The sequence below is a fragment of the Geotrypetes seraphini genome, chromosome 8 (genome assembly GCF_902459505.1).
Source record: "Geotrypetes seraphini chromosome 8, aGeoSer1.1, whole genome shotgun sequence".
Classification (NCBI taxonomy): domain Eukaryota; kingdom Metazoa; phylum Chordata; class Amphibia; order Gymnophiona; family Dermophiidae; genus Geotrypetes; species Geotrypetes seraphini.
The window spans coordinates 129,942,377-129,964,695 of record NC_047091.1 but is presented as its reverse complement, the minus strand read 5'-3'; the positions used below and the strand labels follow the sequence as shown (position 1 = coordinate 129,964,695).

Here is a 22,319-nt window from a genome sequence, read left to right as displayed (position 1 = left end):
ATTTTTCCTACCTTTCCTATCTGGTGATTTCATGAGCCTCTGGTTACACTTCTTTCTGACTATGCATCCAATATTTCTTTCTTTCTTTCTTTCTGCCTCCTGCATTTTTTCCGGATCTCATTCCCTTCTTCAACCAACATCTCTCTCTCTCTTTCTCTCCATGAGTCCAACTTTTCTTCCTGTCTCCTCCACCCCTATTGGCAACGTCACCCCCCTCTCTCTAAGAGAGAGAAAGAGAGAGAGAGATAGAAAGAGATAAAGAGAGATAGAAAGAGAGAAAGAGATAGAAAGAGATAAAAATAGATAGAAAGAAAGAGAAATAGAGAAAAAGAGAAAGAGATAGAGATAGAGAGAACTAGAAAGAGAGATAGAGTGCATCAGACCATTGAGATGCTAGGGTCCACTGAGCTGATCTGAGATGAAGTTGTGCGAATGGGGTAACATGAACTGTGGATGCCATGTGACCTATGAGTCACATCATCTGTCTTGCTGATATGGTTTGTAAAGTGGATACCCGATTGCAAAGATTAAGTAAGGTGTCTGGTCTTTCTTGAGGTAGAAAAGCCTGTAGAAGAGTGGTGTCAATTGAATCAGTTGAGAAGGTCTGGAGGAATGGTTATAAAATGGAGAGAGTAACCTTCCTTGATGACCTAGGTGTCCGTCGTGATGATACAACAGAGGTTGACCTCCGATAGATTGGGGAAGAGGCTGAGAAGGAGAAATTTTGGCTATGCTCTCTAGAAGCACGTCAAAAAACTGGGCTGGCATTTGAGGAGCCAAAGACTTGGACTTCTGAGAACATAAGAATTGCCGCTACTGGGTCAGACCAGTGGTCCATCGTGCCCAGCAGTTCACTTACGCGGCGACCCTTAGGTCAAAGACCAGTGCATTAATTGAGTCTAGCCTTACCTGCGTATGTTCTGGCTCAGCAGGAACTTGTCTAACTTTGTCTTGAATCCCTGGAGGGTGTTTTCCCCTATAACAGCCTCCGGAAGAGCGTTCTAGATTTCTTCCACTCTCTGGGTGAAGAAGAACTTCCTTGTTCTCTCTACCTTGGAGAGGGTAAACAACCTGTCTTTATCTACCAAGTCTATTCCATTCATTGTCCCCTCTCAGTCTCCTCTTTTCAAGGGAGAAGAGGCCCAGTTTCTCTAGCCTCTCACTGTACGGCAACTCCTCCAGCCCCTTAATCATTTTAGTCACTCTTCTCTGGATCCTTTCGAATAGTACTATGTCCTTCTTCATGTATGGCGACCAGTGTTGGATGCAGTATTCCAGGTGGGGGTGTACCATGGCCCATTACAGCGGCATGATAACCTTCTCTGATCTGTTTGGTCTCTGTTTCCTCTGTGGTGGAGGCTTAGAAGAAGAGGATGTTGTAGGATACAGTCTTTTATAGGAATAAGAAATAGATTTTTGAGGAGGCTTAGATGGTTGAGCCTTACATCCCATGAAAGAATTCAAATTCTGCTCATGATGAGTAAGTTTTTTGAGTAGCAGCCTCTATCCCGTCGCCGAAGAGTTCTTTACCAAGACAAGGGATGTTGGCTAACCAGTCTTGAAGATCCATGTCGGAAACTCGCAGCTAAGCAAGACGTCTCATAGCAACAGATCTGATGGATATTCTGGATGACATTTCAAATGCATAAAATGCTGGTCTTGCCATAAATTTTTGTGTTTGAAGTAGACTTGAGTATTATGATGAAAATCTGTTAGGCGGTCAGATGGAATATGCTCCTCAAAATCAATCAACTTCTTTATGAAGTGTTTAAGGTAAAAAGACATGTAGAAGTTATAATTAAGAACTCGGTTGGCAACAGAGTTCTGGTAAAGACGGTGACCAAATTTATCCATAGTACGACCCTCACGTCCAGGTGGTACAGTGGCATAAACCCTGGAGTTTGAGGATTTTTTAAAAGGTCAATTCAACAAGCAACGATTGATGTGGTAGTTGCGGTTTATTAAAGCCAGGGAAATATATTATTCTATAAAGTGAGTCAATATTTGTAAGAGCTATAGTGACAGATAGAGGATTCTCCCAGTTCTTAAAGCGCCTCTTTAAGGAGATTGTGCAAAGGCAACTTAAGAAACTCTATAGGAGGCTCATCAAAATCCAAAGCATCAAGTAGCTCTGCACTGGGCTCAGTGTCTGCCTCCAATTTGACAGGGAAAGCTTTCCCCATCTGTCTAATATATTTAGTAAATGAAAGTCCCTCAGGAGAAGATCTTCTTCTAGGAGAAGGAGGAGGAGATGGATCTTAAGGGATACTATAGAATTTAGGAGCAGATAATGTAGGCTCATACTCAGTATCAGTATTGTGATGGGACAGGTTAGAGTCAACTTCTTATACCCCAAGTGACTCTGTAGGACGAAGATTTCCTAGGTGGAAGAGACTGATGAGTGTTGAGAGCATCGAGAAGAGCTTCTTTGACGACGTCGGTACCAATCCAATGCGATGATCTTTTGTATCTGGAAGCAAGTGATGTTCATGTACATCGATGCTGTGATACAAAACATTGACGCTTCAATGCAGAGCGCCAGTACGATATAGAGCGGTGCCTCGATGCAGACTTGTAATCGGTACCATGTGGCCTCGAAGTGCTACGTGCAGGCTGGGCCAGTATCAAGGTAGTTGATGTAAGCATCAGTGCAGAGTGTAACTTAAATAGGTCATCGAGTGCTCCGTAAAAACTCATCGAGTTGTTATTTGAAGACTTGCACCGGGGGACAAATCCTTCTTTAGGTATATCAGTGATAGGAAAAGGAACACAGACGGTATAGTACGCCTTAGACAACCGGACGGAAACTACGCGGTGGCGGATTCAGAAAAAGCAGAACTATTAAATGAATATTTCTGCTCAGTCTTCACCTGCGAAGCACCGGGACACGGACCACAGTTGAAGGTAAAACAAGACGTAGATGACCCGTTTCAGAATTTTGAGTTCACACCTGGGGACGTCTACAACGAACTGGCAAGACTAAGGTAAACAAGGCCATGGGACCGGACAATTTACACCCAAGAGTGCTCACAGAATTGAGAGATGTTCTGGCGGAACCGTTGGCAGTGCTCTTCAATCTCTCACTAAGTACGGGGAAAGTTCCGTTAGACTGGAAAACAGCCAATGTCGTTCCTCTACATAAAAAGGGTTGCAAGGCTGAGGCTGCGAACTATAGACCGGTAAGCCTCACCTCAATAGTGTGTAAACTCATGGAAACACTAATTAAGTATAAATTAGATACGATCCTGAACGAGGGAAATCTCTGGGATCCCAGTCAACATGGATTCACCAAGGGTAGGTCATGCCAGTCCAATCTTATCAGCTTCTTTGACTGGGTAACAAGAAGACTGGACTCAGGAGAGTCCTTGGACGTCGTGTACCTGGACTTCAGCAAAGCGTTTGACAGCGTCCCACACCACAGGCTGCTGAACAAGATGAAATCGATGGGATTAGGAGAGACTCTAACTGCATGGGTTAAAGATTGGCTTAGTGGCAGACTTCAGAGGGTGGTGGTTAACGGTACCCTCTCTAAAATGTCGGAGGTGACTAGCGGAGTGCCACAGGGTTCAGTCCTGGGCCCACTCCTCTTCAACATATTCATTGGGGATCTGACTCAAGGGCTTCAAGGCAAGGTAACCTTATTCGCTGATGACGCCAAATTATGCAATATAGTAAACGGCTATAATCTACAGGATGCTATGGAGCAAGACCTGCGTATTTTAGAAAATTGGTCCTCGATCTGGCAGCTGGGCTTCAACGCCAAGAAGTGTAAGGTCATGCATCTCGGTAACGGAAATCCTTGCAGAACTTACATCCTGAATGGAGAAACTTTAACCAGGACTACAGCAGAATGAGACTTAGGAGTAATCATCAGTGCTGACATGAAAGCAGCCACTCAAGTGGAGAAGGCTTCATCTAAAGCACGGCAGATGATAGGTTGTATCAAGAGAAGCTTCGTCAACAGGAAACCTGAAGTCATAATGCCATTGTACAGAGCCATGGTGAGACCTCATCTGGAATACTGTGTGCAATTCTGGAGGCCACACTACCGTAAGGATGTGCTCAGAATTGAATCAGTTCAGCGGATGGCCACCAGGATGGTCTCGGGGCTAAAGGGTCTCCCGTACGAAGAAAGACTGAGCAAATTGCAGCTCTACACTCTCGAAGAGCGTAGGGAAAGGGGAGACATGATTGAGACATTTAAATACATCACAGGACGGGTCGAGGTGGAAGATGATGTCTTTCTTCTCAAGGGACCCTCGACCACAAGAGGACATCCGCTCAAACTCAGGGGAGGGAAGTTTCGTGGAGACGCCAGGAAGTACTTCTTCACGGAGAGAGTGATTGAGCGTTGGAACAAGCTTCCAGTGCAGGTGGTCGAGGCACGCAGCATCCCAGACTTCAAGAACAAATGGGATACCTATGTGGGATCCCTACGAGGGTCATGCCAAGGGATAGGGTCACTAGGGTATGGACTTGAATGAGCAGGTCAGTAGAGTGATAGTACAATTACAATTATACAATTATACTTTAGGGGGTCAGTAGACTTAAGAGGGTGGGTAAATAGTGTGAGCAGACTTGATGGGCTGTAGCCCTTATATGCCGTCATCTTTCTATGTTTCTATGTTACCCTTGGCTCAACAGTCGGTACCATCGGTGCTGCAGAGTGTCAAGGGGTGTGAGACCTTGATGAGTATGCACACCCCATAGGAGACACAGCCTGCACTGAAGGAGATTGATGGCACTGACGCTTGGCCTGCATTGAGGGACTCTATGCTGTAGAGGCCTGCAATGCTTACTGGGAGGAGGATGGCTTTTTAGCGGGCTTGCCCATGTGGGATCCCTTAGAGGGTTAAGCCAAGGGAACCTGTCATCAGGAGTGGGATCCCTAGGATAGTAGACTTGGGGGTGGGTCAGTAGAGTGGGCAGACCTGATGGGCTATGGCCCTTATCTGCCATCATCTTCTATGTTTCTATGTCGATGCCGGTACCAATGGCTTTGATTTATCACTGGAGTCCATGGTCGAGCTGAACAAATTCTCCTGCTAAATTCATTGAGCCTTCAACGGGCATTTCTGTAACATAGAACAACGAGTACGCAGTGGCGTACCAAGGGAGGGGCGGTACGCCCCGGGTGCACGCCTTGGGGGGCTGCACAGCCGGCTGTTCTCACTGCCACTAACGCCGGCCCTGCAGCTCCGGACTTCCCCACACCTGCTCCCCACCCCCCCACCCCGGTCGCTATTATTTTTTAAATGTTATGGCAGCCGCGGCGCTGTATCCGTCAGAGGAGACTTCTAACCTCGGCCTGCCCCGGAACTCTTCCTGCAACAATGACTTCCTGTTCCTGCCTAGGAATAGGAAGTCACTGTTGCAGGAAGAGTTCCGGGGCAGGCCGAGGTTAGAAGTCTCCTCTGACGGATACAGCGCCATGGCTGCCATAACATTTACCAGGCACTCCTCGCCTTGCAAGGACGGCTTTAGAGGCTGCCCCCGGCCCTCCTCTTTCCCCTGAAGCCCCCGCCCCCGACTCAATGCAAAGAAGCGGGGGCCGGCCCAGCACCTTGAGCTTGCCCACCCAGGGGCCCAGCCCAGTGCCTTGAGCTTGCTCCCCCTGGGGGTCCGGCCCAGCGCCTTGAGCTTACCCCTCCCCGGGGGCCCGGCCCGGCCCAGCGCTTGCCCGCCCCCCCCCAGGGGGCCCATGATGAAGCTCGACTGCAAGCTGCTCCTGCCGCTGCTCTGCCTCGCCCTCTCCGTCCTGTTCTTTCTGTAGCCCAAAGTGGTCCGGCGGACGGATCCGGCTGCCGTCTCGTCGGCGAACATCCCGGGCGGGGGCATCGCCTCCCCGATCGCTGGCCGGCTGCCTCTGCCGGAAGCTCGGGCTCCCCCCGGGAGAGAATGATGTCCGAAAGGCAAGAGCAGCCACCGGAGGAAGGAAACGCCAAGGAAAAACAGTGCTCTCAAATACGTGAAGGCAGCAGCCCTGCCCAACTGGATGCATTTAGCTATTGTAGCATGTGGTCAGCGCCTGGAAGAGACTTTGACTGTGCTTAAATCTGCTCTGCTGTTCAGTAAGACGAGCCTTAGATTCCACATCTTTGCAGATAATTCCCTAACGCCCGAGCTCCAGAAGAAGTTGCAAGAATGGCAAAGTTCACACAGAATCGACTTTGACTACACCATCTACCCTATCACCTTTTCAGTAGGAAACGCTTAGGAATGGAAGACATTGTTGAAACCTTGTGGAGCTCATTGGCTCTTTCTTCCAAATAGCATGAGACCAGAAGGCTTGATGTGGAAAGAAATGATGTATCCTTTATACCAAAAATATAAAAACACCATTAAGTGGGGCAATCAGGATCTACTGAACATCATATTTCACTTTAACCCAGAACGAGTCTATGCTCTTCCGTGCCAGTGGAACTACAGGCCTGATCACTGCATGTACGGGTCTAACTGTAAGGGAGCAGAGGAAGAAGGTATCTCCATTCTCCATGGCAAGCAAGGTTAGAGGGAGTAAGAGCTGATGGTGCCGCAGAGCTCCGCGGGGGGAGGGAGGAAGGAAGAAGAGGAACCAAAGCATGGCAATTTGGGGGGAGCAAGTGTGGGGAAGTCCGGAGCTGCAGGGGAGAGTGTTGCTGTACCCAGATGGAGGGAGAAGGAAGATGAGGGAGGGAATGAAAGGAGATGCCAGGGCTTGGAGGAAAGGAGGAAGGTATGCCAACCTAAGGGAAAAGGAAGGGGGAGATGTCAGAGCATAGAGGAAGAGGGAAAGATGAAAGAAAAGGAAAGGAGAGAGATGCCAGAGCATAGGGGATGGGTTGGTGACAGAAAAAAATGGAGAGGTGGCAGAGCTGAAATCAATCATGTACAAAGGAGAGAAGGGGCACAGGATAGATAGTTATGTAAGGAGCATAGAAAGAAGGAAGATGTATGGAAGAGAGAGAAGGCAGACATTGGATGGAAAGGGCAGAGAGGGCAGTAACTGGAAGGGGCGAGGCAGAAGGTGAACAGTAGATGGAAGGGGTAGAGAGAGGGACAGCCACTGAATGGAAGTGTGGGGGAGAGGAGGGACAGCCACTGAATGGAAGTGTGGGGGAGAGGAGGGACAGCCACTGAATGGAAGTGTGAGGGAGGGGGGAGCAGACACGGAAGGAAGTGTGGAGGAGAAAGAAAAAAGGGCACTTGCTGGATTGAGGGACGAGGATAGAGCTAGATACTGGAAGGGGTGAGGGAAAGAGGTGGCAAGCTTTAGGTAGACAGTAAAAAAGGACATTGATGAGAGGGTAGTAAGAACGTAATCTAGACAGATACAGAAAATAAATTGAAAAGGAAAATGAGGGAATAAAAGGGAAAGGGATTGCAGAGGAGAGGTGTGGGAGAGGGAAGGAGAGGAGAGAGATGCCAGACCAATGGGGGTGAAAGGAGAGATGGAAGGGGGAGGCATACAGTTTCTGGAAGGAGCATAGAAGAGAGAAGATGTCATATAGGGGAAGAGAGACGGCAGACAGTGGATGGAAGGAAGAGATTACAAGAAGATGAGGAAAGCAGAAACCACAGAAGACAAAGGTAGAAAAAAAATTTCTATTTATTTATTGCTTTAGGAGACATGTGCCACTGTTTCTGTGGTGTTGCATTGTATGCAGAGTCCAGCTTCTTACTGGTTCAATTTAACCTTTGTCTATGTATTTCTATTTTATCCCTTTTACAAAACTGTGGAGCGTTTTTTAGCACCAGTTGTGGTGGTAGCAGCTCTGATGCTCCGAATTCTATGAGCGTCAGAGCTGTTACCTCCATGGCTAAAATCCACACTACAGTTTTGTAAAAGAGGGAGGGGTTAGTTTGTGATTACATATTCCATACTAGGCGAAGGTGTTTCTGTGTGCTGTGTGTTCGAAAGACATGGTTTTTTGTTAGGCTTGACTGCAGAATTGATCTGTACTAGTCTGGCTTGTTTAGTTTTACAATGGGTGTATTGATGTTGTACTGCTCACTGCAGTATGTAAGATGCTGCCTTTTCCTAGATACTCATATGTGACGTGTGGCTTGTTACTAAAAATCATGTTTTCTGTACAGATGATGGGCCCCGGGTATCACATATGCTAGGTACGCCACTGCGAGTACGAGTACAAGTGTCTACTCAATGCTTAGGGACCAAACACTGCAAGCACCAACAATGCAAGTCGGTGATTGAAATAGGGCGCTGGCACCAACAGCACTTTTGGAAACTGCTTGAAGATTTAGACATGGACGAAAAAATATTGGCAGATAGATCAAAAATTCAGTGTTGAAAAATGAGAATGAGAACCACCGAGGTAGGAAAAAAGAGGGACGAAAGGTCATACGGAGAAAAAAAAAAAAAATTATATATATATATATATATATATATGCCTATCATAGCTCAAGTTCACCTGTTGCTCCCAACCCTGTAACAATAATAATCCCTTCAAAATGGAATATTATATATATATAATTTTTTTTTTTTTTTTTTTTAACATAACGAAGAAGAATAAGGTAAAAAAAACAAAACAAAGAAACCTGAAGCCAAAATAGAAAAATATTGACGGGAAGGCAACACACCTTGGACCAAATCCAAAAAAAATAGCACTTCTTCACTCCAAGGAAAACGAAGACTTGAGGTACCGCAAGCCAGCGCTGGGCAGGAAGGCACTCATGTGAAGTTTCTAAGAACTTAAAGTGGCAATGCACTTTTACCACTGTCCGTACCGGGCTCCGTGGATGACGTCACCTACATGTGAGAATATGCTGCCTGCTTGTCCTAGAATATATATAGAAGACTAAATTTGAAAAATCAAAATATTACACAAAGTATCAACTCTACAGAATTAGAAGAGTAAAAACTGCACTCCTATCACAGTTCACATTCCATTTTGAAGGGATTATTATTGTTACAGGGTTGGGAGCAACAGGTGAACTTGAGCTATGATAGGCATATAGTTCACATTCCCTGAAAACAGCCATGCCAAGGCAAGAGGATACATACCATAACATCACGCTGTTGACAAGCCAAGTTTCTTCTTATCCGCTGTATCTGCATATCTTTAGCATTCTTCTTTAGGGCACTGAACCCAAGGCTCTGCAGAGACAGATACATCACTGGATCCAGAATTCAAGAAGGAGAAACCTCTGTAACATTGATTATGGCATAGGGCCCAACATTTCCACACTTCTTCAGATTAAATACCTAGATAGCACTGCAAAAAGATCAATACCTAGGAATTTCATTCATACATCTATTCCATATCACTAGGATACATGCTTACCAGAAGATGGCACCTGCGATACCCATCAGCCAGTTCCTGTAATTTTAGTTCTTCAGCATGCATTACCATGTCTAGTACCTCATTAAAGAAAGCATTAGATACAACTATTCTATATTGTCATACTAGTCTCATGCACTAACCTACACATTAATCCTTTCTCCAAAAACAAACAAGATTATTCCAGCCATAACCTACTTAGCAGACAATAACTCACCAATACTATAAAACTTAATGCACAAATGGTGCCTTGTATTTAGGCACCAAGATCATAAATACTAGCATTTATTCCATGAATGTAACATTCAAGTGTGCAAGTGTTATGTGTGTGGTCAGAGATATTCTATAACTTTAGCACACAAGTTGCACAGCACAAATGCAAGGGAGCATTAAAAGTAGAGTGTCATTTAAGCCCTAATGTGCTACATTTAGGCATGCACATTTTTGCTACAAAGTCAACATGCTGAAACATAGATGAATAAATGCCGATCCATTCAATAACAGAATCTAGGCATCCAGATGTCATAGAATCTGCACTCAGTAAACTGCATTTTAGCATCTAAATTTTTGCACTTTAGCATCTAAATTTTTGCACTTTACAGAATCTACCCCCCCATTTTCTACACCATTTTCAATTTGGTTTTCAAAGTATGGGCAATAGAGTCTTTGCTTATTACTCTAGTTGCAGATACCAAGAGATATATTTTTTTTTAATTTACATTTTTATTGAATTTTTTTTAATGACACAAGTATAACAATCATAACTTGATACAGATCAGAGATGAAGAAACTTAACATTAACAAAGAACAATAGGATATGAACAAGTAATATAAACTCTTATTTAGCCCACAATATTTATGAGATCAAGAAAGGAAATAAAGTTCAAATCAATTTAAATTATATTGGAGTAACGACATAGATATCCTATCCCACAGCCAGATGGAAGGTCATACCTAATTAGTCATGGTTACCAAACCTTCTTTAGAAGCAATAAATTCCAATAGCTGTTTGGGCTCAAAAAATAAAAAATTCTTATTTTGAAATAACACATAACATTTTGAGGGAAATTTAACAAGAAATGTAGCCCCTAGAGCTAGAACTCTTGGTTTTAAGGCCAAGAATTCTTTTCTTCGTCTCTGGGTTTTTTGAGCTAAATCAGGAAAAATTTGCACATTAGATCCCCAAAACTTGTTATTAATATGACGGAAATACAAACATAAAATAAATTCCCAGTCACTTTCCAAGGCTAACGTAAGCAACAATGTAGTTCTATCAGTCACGACCTCAAGGGAACTTTCTAAATAAGTTAACAAATTCATGTCTACATTTTGAGCTGGTAGCTTTTCAATAGCCGTAGACTCCCCTTGTGGTCGTTTAATATTCAAGTAAAAAGCTCTCACAATTGGAGGTAAATTCTCCATTGGAATGGCCAAGGTCTCCTGAAAATATTTTCTTACCATCTCTACTGGTGAGATAATAGGGCATTTTGGAAAATTCAAAATTCTTAAGTTGTTTTTCCGTAGTTGGTTCTCAAAATTTTCCATTTTACGTGATATATAGGAGCTCTCTTTAATCCTTTCCAATTCCACTCTTTTCATTTGTCCTAACTCTTCTTCTTGTTTCTCCATTTTTTCTTTTAAATTAGTTAATGTTATCCCTTGTTGCTCCACCTTAGAAAAGACAGTACCATAGTCCACTTTCAAAGTAGAAAAACTTAATTTCAGGTTGGAGTCCATGACTGATATGGCCTGCCAGAGCGCTTCCATATCAATCCTTTCAGGCTTTTTCAACTCACCAAAAATAACAGCTCTCCCTCCCGAAGCACCTCTCACCTCTTCTCCCCTGGTGCAGGGAATTAGCTGACCTTGTTCACCTGTTCTTTCTTCTGAAGAGTCCAGTGCAGGCGTCCCTCTCATAGTGGGATCCGACCTTCCTTCTCTAGGTGGCAGGACTCCCTCTGACCCCTGCATCAGTTCGCTTCCGGGTAGGGGAGGGATTGGCCTTTGGTCCGGGCTCAATGACGCTTAGCTTGGTCCTGCGCCGAGATTGCCCAAGAGTTCCAGGCTCTCCCCTGAAGTGGGACAGGATTCTTCACCTGAGCGGACAAACGGGCTCTGTATCGACATCTGCATCAACTGCTGAGAGGCTCCAGTCACCGGAGGGTTAGGGCGAGAGGCTCCCTTCCTCTTCCCCATATTAAAACATGGGGAGAGTCACCACAGATGCTGTTTTAGGAGAAGTAAGCAGCGGAGCTCGTTCAGGCGTCCATTCGACGCCATCTTGATCTCTCACCAAGAGATTTTTTCATCTTATTGCATTGATGCAATACTTAATTTAGGTTGAAGCAATTTTTTATTAAGCAACAGCAAACAAACAAAGAATACACAGCATCCACAAAAAGAGCAATATACTGAGCAAACCACACACCCCACACACAATCCCTCTAATCCCTAGAACCCAGTGAATACTTCCCCCCACCCAAGGAAGGAAAGCCTACAACATAGAATCCAAAGAAACAAATGGCATGAGAGGGTGGTATTCTTACTCCCCCATGCAAAAACCAGAATAAGCTCTCCAGCAGTAACCCCCTCCCCCCCAAATCAACCCTGGACCCCAGACATCATATATTATCACAACAGATGATGTCCTGTCCTCCCAGCCCTCACCCCCAACTACAAAGAAGAAGGAGAGAAAAAAAGGGAGAAAGAGAAAGAGGAGAAAAAAAAATTTTTAAATAGGGGGAGGGGAGAAACCTGCACACCTGCACTTCCGGCACCTCCCGATAAGGTCAATTCAAAGGAAATTCAAAATGGCACTGCAAGTTCGAGGAGACAAGGATTGAACATAAGGATCCCAAACAGTAAAAAAATGTCATTTACGTTTAGCACTAAGACGAGCCTCCCTTTGCTCCAATAACATAAGTGCATGCAAGCAGTTCCGCCAAGCCCAATAAGATGGTGGAGTAGGATCAACCCAAGCCGCAAGGATCACTCTCTTTCCCAGGGCTCCAACCTTCCAAATAAACTGACGGTGACCCCACTGTGGAAGCCGAAAGGCTTCATATTTATCTAGCAGAAAACCTGCCTCCGACAGAAGCACCGGATGAGCAAAGAGGGTTTTGAATGGACTTCAGTTGTTTCCAAACCCACTTGTCTGACCTTGGTTCCTCTTTGTGCTGCTCAATTTGGGAGATGGGGTTGGGGGAGGAGGGGGCCTGTGGGGGGGAGGCTTTTCTTGTGGCCTTGGAGGACATAAGAGCACAATCCTCTTTGGCGGGTATCTCTACTTGTAAAACAGTGTTTTGTTACCTGTCATATTGACATTGTTTGTGGGTTTTTCTTGTTAATAAAAACAGATTTCAAGTAAGAATGTTATAATGCTTATGTATCGTTCCATGATGCAACCTCACCTTGAGTATTGCATTCAATTCTGGTAGCATTATCTCAAAAAAGATATAGTGAAACTAGAAAAGGTTCAAAGAAGAGTAACCAAGATGATAAAGGGGATGGAACTCCTCTTGTATGAGGAAAGACTAAAGAGGTTAGGGCTCTTCAGCTTGAAAAAGAGATGGCTGAGGGGAGATATGACTGAAGTCTACAAAATCCTGAATGGTGTAGAATGGATATAAGTGGATCGAGTTTTTATTCCATCAAAAATTACAAAGACTATGGGGTCACTTGATGAAGTTACAAGGAGATTCTTTAAAAGCCAATAGGAGAAAAGATTTTTCATTCGGAGAATAGTTAAGCTCTGGAACGTATTGCCAAAGGATGTGGTAAGAGTGGTTAACATAGTTGGTTTAAAAAAAAAAAGGTTTGGGCAAGTTACTGAATGAAAAGTCCATAGTCTACTATTGAGACTAGACATGGGGGAAGCCATTGCTTGCCCTGGATCGGCAACATGGAATGTTGCTACTATTTAGTTTTTTGTCAGGTACTGGTGACTTGGATGGCCACCATGAAGATGGGATACTGGGCTAGATAGACCATTGATCTGACCCAGTAAGATTGTTCTTATGTTCTTATAATCATTGTTGGAAACAGGGGAGTGAGAGGGGTTCTTTTGGGTTTGGGAGAGGGGGATACTGAGGGGGAGTTCATTGGAGGGGGTTTATGATAAATGATAAACACTGTTCATAAGTTGTTTGTATTGTTCGGGTATTGGTGGAGATTATGCTGTCTGCATCGCTTTGTTGTACCCTTTTTTTGTTGTTGTACTTGACTGTGTTTTAAATAAAGAATTATTTTTTAAAAAAAGAAAACAGGATACAGAGCTTGATGGACCTTTGGTCTGAGCCAATATGGTAGATCTTTTAGACATCTTTTTGGATGTCTCACATAAGCATCTTATTATAAAAATACCTCCTCATATGCCCAGAGATCACCCAGGGCACAGAAGATTAGAAATTCTTTGAAGTGTGGCTTCTTGTGTTACTTGGAGCTACTCATGTAACTGCCTCAAATAAATAAGTGGAGTGGTGGGGCTGAGGTCTCCTCATAATGAGATATTGGATACAACTTAGTGGTGATAAGACTACATTTGGAGCTTCGAGTTAGAGTCAAATAAATAACAAGCAGCCTCAAATATGAACGATCTCATCTCCCTAAGTTCATGCCATATTTTTCATCTTGTCTACTCTCTCTGCATCAATAAGAAGCTGTGGGAAAACAAAAGGATACACTGCTTCCAGTGAATGAATGTTCTCCGTAGGACAAACTTTGCTGCCAGCACCCTAATGTGTTGCTTATGAGCATGCATGATTCTTCTGTGTTCCCATGCTTTATGCCAATACGAGAAATATCGCTTGATAAGAGAGCTGTTGAGGGCAATCTGTGCCAAATCTAGAGAGACAGAGTGGGTTAGGTACAGCAGACAAGAGACAGCAGATTTATTATCCAAATCCTCCACATACCAAACCTACAAGCACTGAAAAGAAGGGGTACAGAGAGCATATCTCAACACAAAAGGAGGCAGCATAGTCACTGTCAGTACACAAGAAATTCAAGCATGACTGTACACTACAGAACATACTCTTCTGGCATTGTCTTGCTCTGCGATGCTTCACATACTGCTGCAAGTGTTGCATTGTATGCCGCATATTGTGGCGTTGCTCGTATTGTATAACCAATACCAGCTTCTGCTGCTCATCCAGCCTTTGCAGGTACTGTTTATTCCACTGCAACCAGGCCTGCAAACAGAGCAAGAGAAAGAGATGTGACAGAGAGATTTCACTATATACAAAGGATCTCCACACATATCACCATAACAAAAGACTAACCCTATACTGGAGGCTCATAGCCCAGTGCTGCAAAGCCAAGTAATCCAGCTGTCGAGCAGCCTGACGATGCTGAAACAAACACATCCATAAGTTCCATGAACGTCTGTAAAACAAAGCACAGACACATCAATATTCAAATGCCATGTTGTTATTGTTTAAAACACAGGGCATAGGATTTAAATCTATTCCATGTATTCAGTGCTGCTATCTGTATTGTGAGAGATGCTGAATATATGTAGACAGCAGCAACTGCTGCATGCTCAACAGACAGCAACAACGTTTGGCCACTATCTGTATAGCTGTGCAGTTTAAGTTGCTTTTGCTAGCTTAGTAATTCAACATAAAACTTACAATTTTGAAACAGCATAACAGTAGTAAAAACAAACACAATGAATGAGAAAGCTAAAATCAGTAAATTGAAACTTAATAGGACTGCTATAAAACAGTTTCAAAAACATACCATATATACTCAAATATAAACCAAGATTTCTGGCCAAAAAATGGCCTAAAACAGGTGTCTCAATTTATATTAGAGTCATCCAGCTATGCACTTCCCCCACCCCACCTGCATCCATTGCAAGCCTTCCCTGGGCCTTGAGCCGGGACAGGAATGACCCTTCTGTTTCCTGCCCAGTCGGCTCTGCACCACCCCACCTCCTTCTCACCTTTCCACACCTGAAAAGGCTTACACTTGTACACCCTGGTGGTCCAGAGGTGAACCAGGGCAGAATCAATCCTCTTATGCTCCTGCCCCATGCAGAGCCGCTAGGGGAAATGGCTGCCACGAATTCCCATGGTCTCATGAGGTTGCCGTGGGTACTTGCGCAACCATTTCCTTTAGCAGCTCTGCAAAGGGCAGGAGCATAGGAGAATTACTCCTGCCCCAGTTCATCGCTTGACCACCGGGGCATGCAAGGTAGGCCTTTTCAGGTGCAAGAGGTGGGAAAGAGGTAAGGGTGATATGGAGCCAGCTGGGACAGAACATGGGAGGGATCGCTCCTGTCCAGGCTCAGCACTGGACCACCAGGGATCAAGGCAGGCCGTTGTAGGCCTGCAATGGGTCAGAGAGGGGGCAGGGGGTACAGAGCCAGCTGGGACAGGACACAGGAGGGGGAGACAGTAAGGAACCCTGTGGCACCCCACAGTTCAGTGCCCAAGGTAATGATGGGCTATTGTTAAAAAGAACCGATTGCTGTCTGACAGATAGGATTTGAATCATTTAAATGCTGTGCCATGGATACCTGTTTCTGCCAGTCTTATAAGCATGATATGATGATCCACAGTGTCGAAGGTTGCTGACAAATCCAGCAACACTAGTATTAAGAAAGATCCTTCTCATGGTTTCTGTGCAGATCATCAATAAGGGACACAAGAACTGTCTTTGTTCCATACCCTGGTTTGAAGCCAGATTGACATGGTTTAGGCTAGGGGTGTCCAACCTTTTGGCTTTCCTGGGCCGCACTGGCCGAGAAAACTTTTTCTGGGGCCGCACAAACACGCAAACGCTGCAGCAAGACAGAGGAAGGAGCCAGCAATATGGGGGCAGCAGAGGAAAACACTGCATCGCCCTCAACCAGGGCCGCACAAAATACTGTCACAGGTTGGACACCCCTGGTCTAGGCAATTACTTTCAGTTAGCAAGTCGTCGAGTTGAATGCAGACTGTCTGTTCTATACGTTTTGCTAGGAAAGGAATGCTAGAGAGTGGTTGGTAGTTTTCGAGCTTGTCCTCAAGGAAGCTCTTTTTCAGCAGGAGGTGCACCACAGTTATATTTCAGTGCTGTTGGCAACTGCCCATTCACAAGCGAGGAGTTAACAAATTGGCTCCTTCAATGAGGGCTATGCTCGCTTGTTGCACTATAATTGCTGGACAGGAGTCAAGAGGGCACACTGTAGGCCGTAGGCCTTTCAGGGGTTTTTTTTCAAAAGCTTTCTCTGTGATGTGGTTGAATGATTCCCAGATGGCTTTCGCCTGGTGAGGGGGAAAGAACCAAGGTCTGTAACTCCAAAAACAATCCCACCTACCAAGAGCTGAGGGTATGAGAAATGGCCCTAGCTCTCAGTATGACATAGGGGACAGATTTGTCCCTGTCCCTACGGGATCTCAATATCCCTGTCCCATCCCCATGATTTTTGACCCTGTCCCTTTCCAGCAAACTCTGTCCTCTTCTGCACTAGAGAGTTGTGCGGGAACAGAAATCCCACCCGTCCCCACCCATCCCCGTGAGGAATCCCACCCGTCCCCATGAGGAATCCCTTCAACCCCACCTGTCCCCGCGAGGAATCCCCTCCGTCCCCACCCGTCCCTATAAACTTCAGAAATAGTTATTTCATTTAATTATGCTATTGAATTAAAGGCTCTGGTAGAAACCCATTTACAAATAAGCAAAGAGACTTTTTTTTTTTAAAGTTCTTTATTCATTTTAAATTTCTTACATCAAGTGATAAATATATAATACATATAATTTTCAATATACACTTGAATATCCATCAATATATATTTTAATACAAACATATATAAAGACCCCTTTTGCAATAAATTATAAATCATCTGTTATTATAATATTGTACCCACCCTAACCCCTATTATATGATCTATCCTTGTGCTATGATATCTGATCTTTAGAAAAAAGAGCCAATGGTCCCCAGATTTTATTAAATTTTTTAATATAACCATGTTGTAACGCTATTGCTTTTTCCATCTTATATATATGGCAAATAGAATTCCACCAAAAAGTGAAATTTAATTTTGTATGATCTTTCCAGTTTTGAGTAATTTGTTGTATGGCGACCCCTGTTAATATCAATAAAAGTTTATTATTGTTTGCTGATATTGGACTCTGTGTTCTCATTGCTGTTCCAAATAAAATTGTGTCATATGTAAGTCCAACATGATTTTCTAATAATATATTAATTTGGGGCCAAATTGTTTTCCAAAAGGCATTTATACAGGGACAAAAATAGATTAAATGATCTAATGTCCCAATTTCTACCTTACAATGCCAGCATCTATTAGATTTAGAACTATCTATTTTTTGTAACCGAGTAGGGGTCCATAAAACTCTATGTAATAAAAATAACCATGTTTGACTCATAGATGCTGACATTGTAGTATGTATTCTCCAGGACCAAAATTTTTGCCATTGAGTTGCAGAAATTGTCTGTCCTATCTCAATACTCCAAATGTCCCTAAGTCCTGTTCTTTTTTTTTTATTTAAAAATCCATATAATAATTTATACCATTTTGCGGCTTGGTGTCCCAAAAAATCTGCCTGAAAGCAAAGGATTTGCAAACTATATTGAGTATTAAGATTTTTCCATTCAGGGAACCCTTCCTGGATGGCTTGCTTCAATTGCATCCATTTAAAATATTGTGTTATGTTCAATCCAAATTTCTGTTGCAATTGTGAAAAACTAAGCATGGATCCATTTACTATAACATCATTTAAAGACCGTATACCTGCAATTATCCATTGCTTCCATATTATTTTGAATCCACCAATTTTGATCCTGGAGTTTACCCAAATGGATTGATTTAACGATTTAGTTATTGGATCTGTTGTAATATTACTAATAAATCTTAATGTTTTCCATGTATCTAATAAAATTCTGTGATCTATATATCTCTTGGGCATTGTTATACTTATAAGATGTTCCGGATATAATGGAAACAGGAGTCGCCATTCTAAATATAACCAGTCTGGTACATTCTTCATGAGGTCTGGGAGGATCCAATACATACCCTGTCTTAAAATATAGGCTTGATGATACCTATAAAAATTTGGAAAATTTACCCCTCCCTCTCTAATTGTTTTTTGTAATGTTGCTAAAGCGATTCTTGGCCTTTTCCCAAACCAAACAAATTTTGTAAGTATTCTATTTAATTTTTTATAAAATGACCCCTGAAAAAATATCGGAATCATACTCATTTGATAACAAACCACAGGTAAGATCATCATTTTTATTGTTTGAACTCTTCCCCACCATGAAAGATGTAAAGGATTCCATTGCTCGCACATTTCTGTTATTTTTTTTAATAAAATTTTTTCATTTTCTGTTACTGTATCATCAATTGTATTTTTAATAACAATTCCTAAATATTTTATTCCTTCCTCTTTCCATTGGAATGAATATGAATCAAATAATCCTTTGGTACAATGGACATTAATTGGAAGAACTTCAGATTTTTCCCAATTTATTTTGTATCCAGAAAATTTACCAAATTTATCTAATAAATCTAATAAACATGGAATGGTATCTTCCGGTTTCCTCAAATATAAAAGAATATCATCTGCATATGCAGATAATTTATATTCCCAATTTGAAAATGTGATCCCCTTTATTCCCTTAGTTTGATTTATTGCAATTAATAAGGGTTCAAGAACAATATCAAAAAGTAAGGGAGATAAAGGACAACCTTGTCTAACCCCCCGTAACAAGTTAAATCTTTCTGAAATGTTATTATTTATATTTAATCTTGCTCCAGGAGAGCTATACAATGTTTGAATCATTTTAATAAAAAAGGGACCTATTCCAAACCATTTTAAAGCTTGATACATAAATTTCCACTCCACTCTATCAAATGCTTTCTCTGCATCTAACGATATTAAGAAAGCTGGTTCATTCATAGTTTTCGCTAAGTTTAAAGAATGAAGTGCCAGTCTGGTATTATGTGAGGAATGTCTTTTAGCAACGAATCCTGTTTGGTGTACATCTATAATAAAAGGAAGAGCTTTTGCCAATCTTAATGCTAATACTTTAGCAAGCAATTTTTCATCTACATTCAACAATGATATGGGCCTGTAGTTTGAAACCAATGTAGGATCCCTGTTTGGTTTTGGTAAGACAATAATTACAGAATCTGCCATAGTACCTGATATATTTTCATTATGTATCTGATATTGATATAAATTTAATAAATAAGGCAATATAATATTTTGAAATGTTTTATAAAATTCAACAGTATATCCATCTCCACCTGGAGCGGATCCAACTCTAAGAGATTTCAATGCTAGTTCTATTTCTTTTAATGATATATGTTCTTCTAAACTTCCTTTTATATGTTCTGGAATATTTGGTCCAATAATTGAATTTAAAAACTCTAAGCCATCTTGTTCTTTATTTTCACAAGAATCTGAAGTATATAGACTCTTATAAAAATCAAGAAATTGTTTTACAATATCTTTAGTGCTGGTGTGTGTATTACCTTTTGTATCTTTTATTGCAATAATTTTAGTTTTTCTTTTTTTTGCTTTAAGAAAATTTGCTAACATTTTTCCAGCTTTATTTGAGTTTCCATAATATCTAAATTGCTGACAGAACATTTCTTTTCTAACAAATTGTGAAGAGAGTTCATTATATTTAGTTTTAACTTTTAATAGTTTTTGTAATACTACATTTTCCCATTTAATAATTAATTTTTTTCTAATGATTTAATTTCTTCCTCTAATTCCATAAATTGTTTTTTAAGCTGTTTTTTCATAAAAGCCGAATATGATATAATGTTACCTCTCATTGTCGCTTTACAAGCATCCCATATAATTTCAATATTCATATTGTCTGTGCTATTAATTTGAAAAAACTCTTTCATCTTTACTTTTAGGTCTGTTACAAAATTTTCATCAGCAAGTAAGGCATTATCAAATTTCCAAATTGATGTAAAATTTGTTTTTATATCATTTTTTAGATCAATCCACACACCAGCATGATCAGAAATTATAATAGGATCAATAACTGCTTTCATAACTTTTTGTGCTAAATTACTAGAAACAAATATATAATCAATTCTTGAAAATGATTTATGGACCTGAGAACAAAAAGAATATTCCTGATCATTAAAATGAAGAATACGCCATATATCTACCAAATCACAAGATTGTATCAAATTTTCTAGCCCTAATGATTTTATAATTTTACTAGGTTTCTTATCCAAAATAGGATCCATAACAGCATTGAAATCTCCAGCTACTATCAAATTTGAAGTAGCCAATGGTAGTAATATCTGTTGAATTTTTTTAAAAAACTCCATTTGATTTGAATTAGGAGCATATAAATTAAATAAGTCCAGGGTTGTATTTCCCATTATCATTTTGATATGTACCCATCTTCCTAATGGATCAATTTTTATAAGTTTAAAATCAGCAGTACATTTCTTATTAATAAGTATGGCTACTCCTGCCTTTTTCCCTAAGGCAGGAGCAAAAAAACATTTAGATACCCATCCCCCAATTAGTTTATTAGATTCATTCCCTGTAAGATGCGTCTCTTGCATGAAATAAATATCCGCATTTTGCTTGTGAAGGAAACCTAACATTTTTTTTCTTTTTACTGGGTGATTCAGACCATTGACGTTAATGGAAAAAATTTTAATTGTCATTTAATAATTTGAGTAAAATTAAATATCTTCTTAATAATAAAATTTTGATCAGATATCTGCACTTTTCTTTAATTATTCTAGATTTAATTATTAATTTTCCCCTCTTCCTATTCCCATCTCCCACCCCACCCTCCCTTTTAATTAAAAATTGTGTATACTTGGTAGCACGCATCTTAAGTCGATAATAAAGCACTCCATAAGACCTGTTCTTATTGTATTCTATAAATTAAAACATTTGTTATTTAAATGAAATATAATATAATTTAGCCATGTTACACACATATATATATATATATAATATTCAAAGCATATTATATTGTTAATTTATCTAAATTGTTATTTTTGTAATAAATATATATCAATAAATAATCCCTTATTTGTTTTATTTTAAATAATATGGGAATTCAATGATATATAATTAAGTATTTTATGATCAAAAAATCCCCCTCCTATGGAGGAACCCACCGTAAAAGCACATCTCGATTTCACATATATATTTCTTTTACTTTTATGTTAGTTGAATCCAGAAGAGAGAATAATTTCAATACAAACTCATTTCCTTCAAGTATATCTCAGTCCACCTTTATTCTTGATTGTAGTTTTCTATTCCGTTTTGAATTTTCATTTTCTCTTCTTTTCTTCTTTTCCCAATGTATGTAGTTCTTCTCTTTATATGATCAATACGATGCAACAACAAGATCTGTCCATAAGTTCAACTGTTATACAAAAGTCTTTCTTTATAGTTCCGGTGTCTGCTCTGTCCATCACATGTAGTTCCCTCGCTTTGACATCTGGGAATCTGAGTCTTTATTCTCTCCTCTGTATCTAGTGTTATATATGTTCGAGATGCACCCCCACTGCGCATCCCCCCATGGAGGAAGATCTTTACTTTATATTGTATTAAATTAATTAAAATTATAAAGTAGTCTTTCAAATATTTTCTATTTTTCTAAAAATGAAAATCATTTATCTGAAAATTATTAATTAATATTGAATGTTCCTGAACATCTTTCCTTATAAATTCATTCTTTAATATTATATTATATTTTCCTTTAATACATTCATATCTTCCTTTAATAAACTTAGTTCATGTTTAAAACATTCACTTATTCCCTTAATAGAAGTTTTTTTTGTTTGTTTTTTTTTTGGAATTTTGATTTCATTTGAATTCCATTTTTGAATATCGTTAGTGTAGAATATTTGAATTGATTTGAATATATTACATTCTATATAGTTTTTCCAAATCAATTTATAATACCTTTTTATCAAATTAGTTATTTAACTATATTCAGTTATCTATATATAGGAACTAAAATATGATAAACAATTTAAGAAGACATTTGTACTTCCTGGTTTTGAATAAATTTTTCTAATTTCTCTGGAT

At 40.8% G+C, this 22,319-nt stretch overlaps 1 protein-coding gene across 1 annotated transcript in view; it reads right to left on the bottom strand.

Moving 5' to 3' along the window:
- Positions 1–22,319, bottom strand: part of SFI1 (SFI1 centrin binding protein) — a 172,599-nt gene that overhangs the window by 106,094 nt on the left and 44,186 nt on the right. The window contains exons 9-13 of the mRNA XM_033957125.1: positions 14,561–14,663; positions 14,314–14,470; positions 13,962–14,123; positions 9,285–9,355; positions 9,005–9,097 (exon numbers count right to left, since the gene is read on the bottom strand). Coding sequence (XP_033813016.1) covers positions 9,005–9,097; positions 9,285–9,355; positions 13,962–14,123; positions 14,314–14,470; positions 14,561–14,663 — 586 coding nt within the window. The remainder of the gene's footprint in view (positions 1–9,004; positions 9,098–9,284; positions 9,356–13,961; positions 14,124–14,313; positions 14,471–14,560; positions 14,664–22,319) is intronic.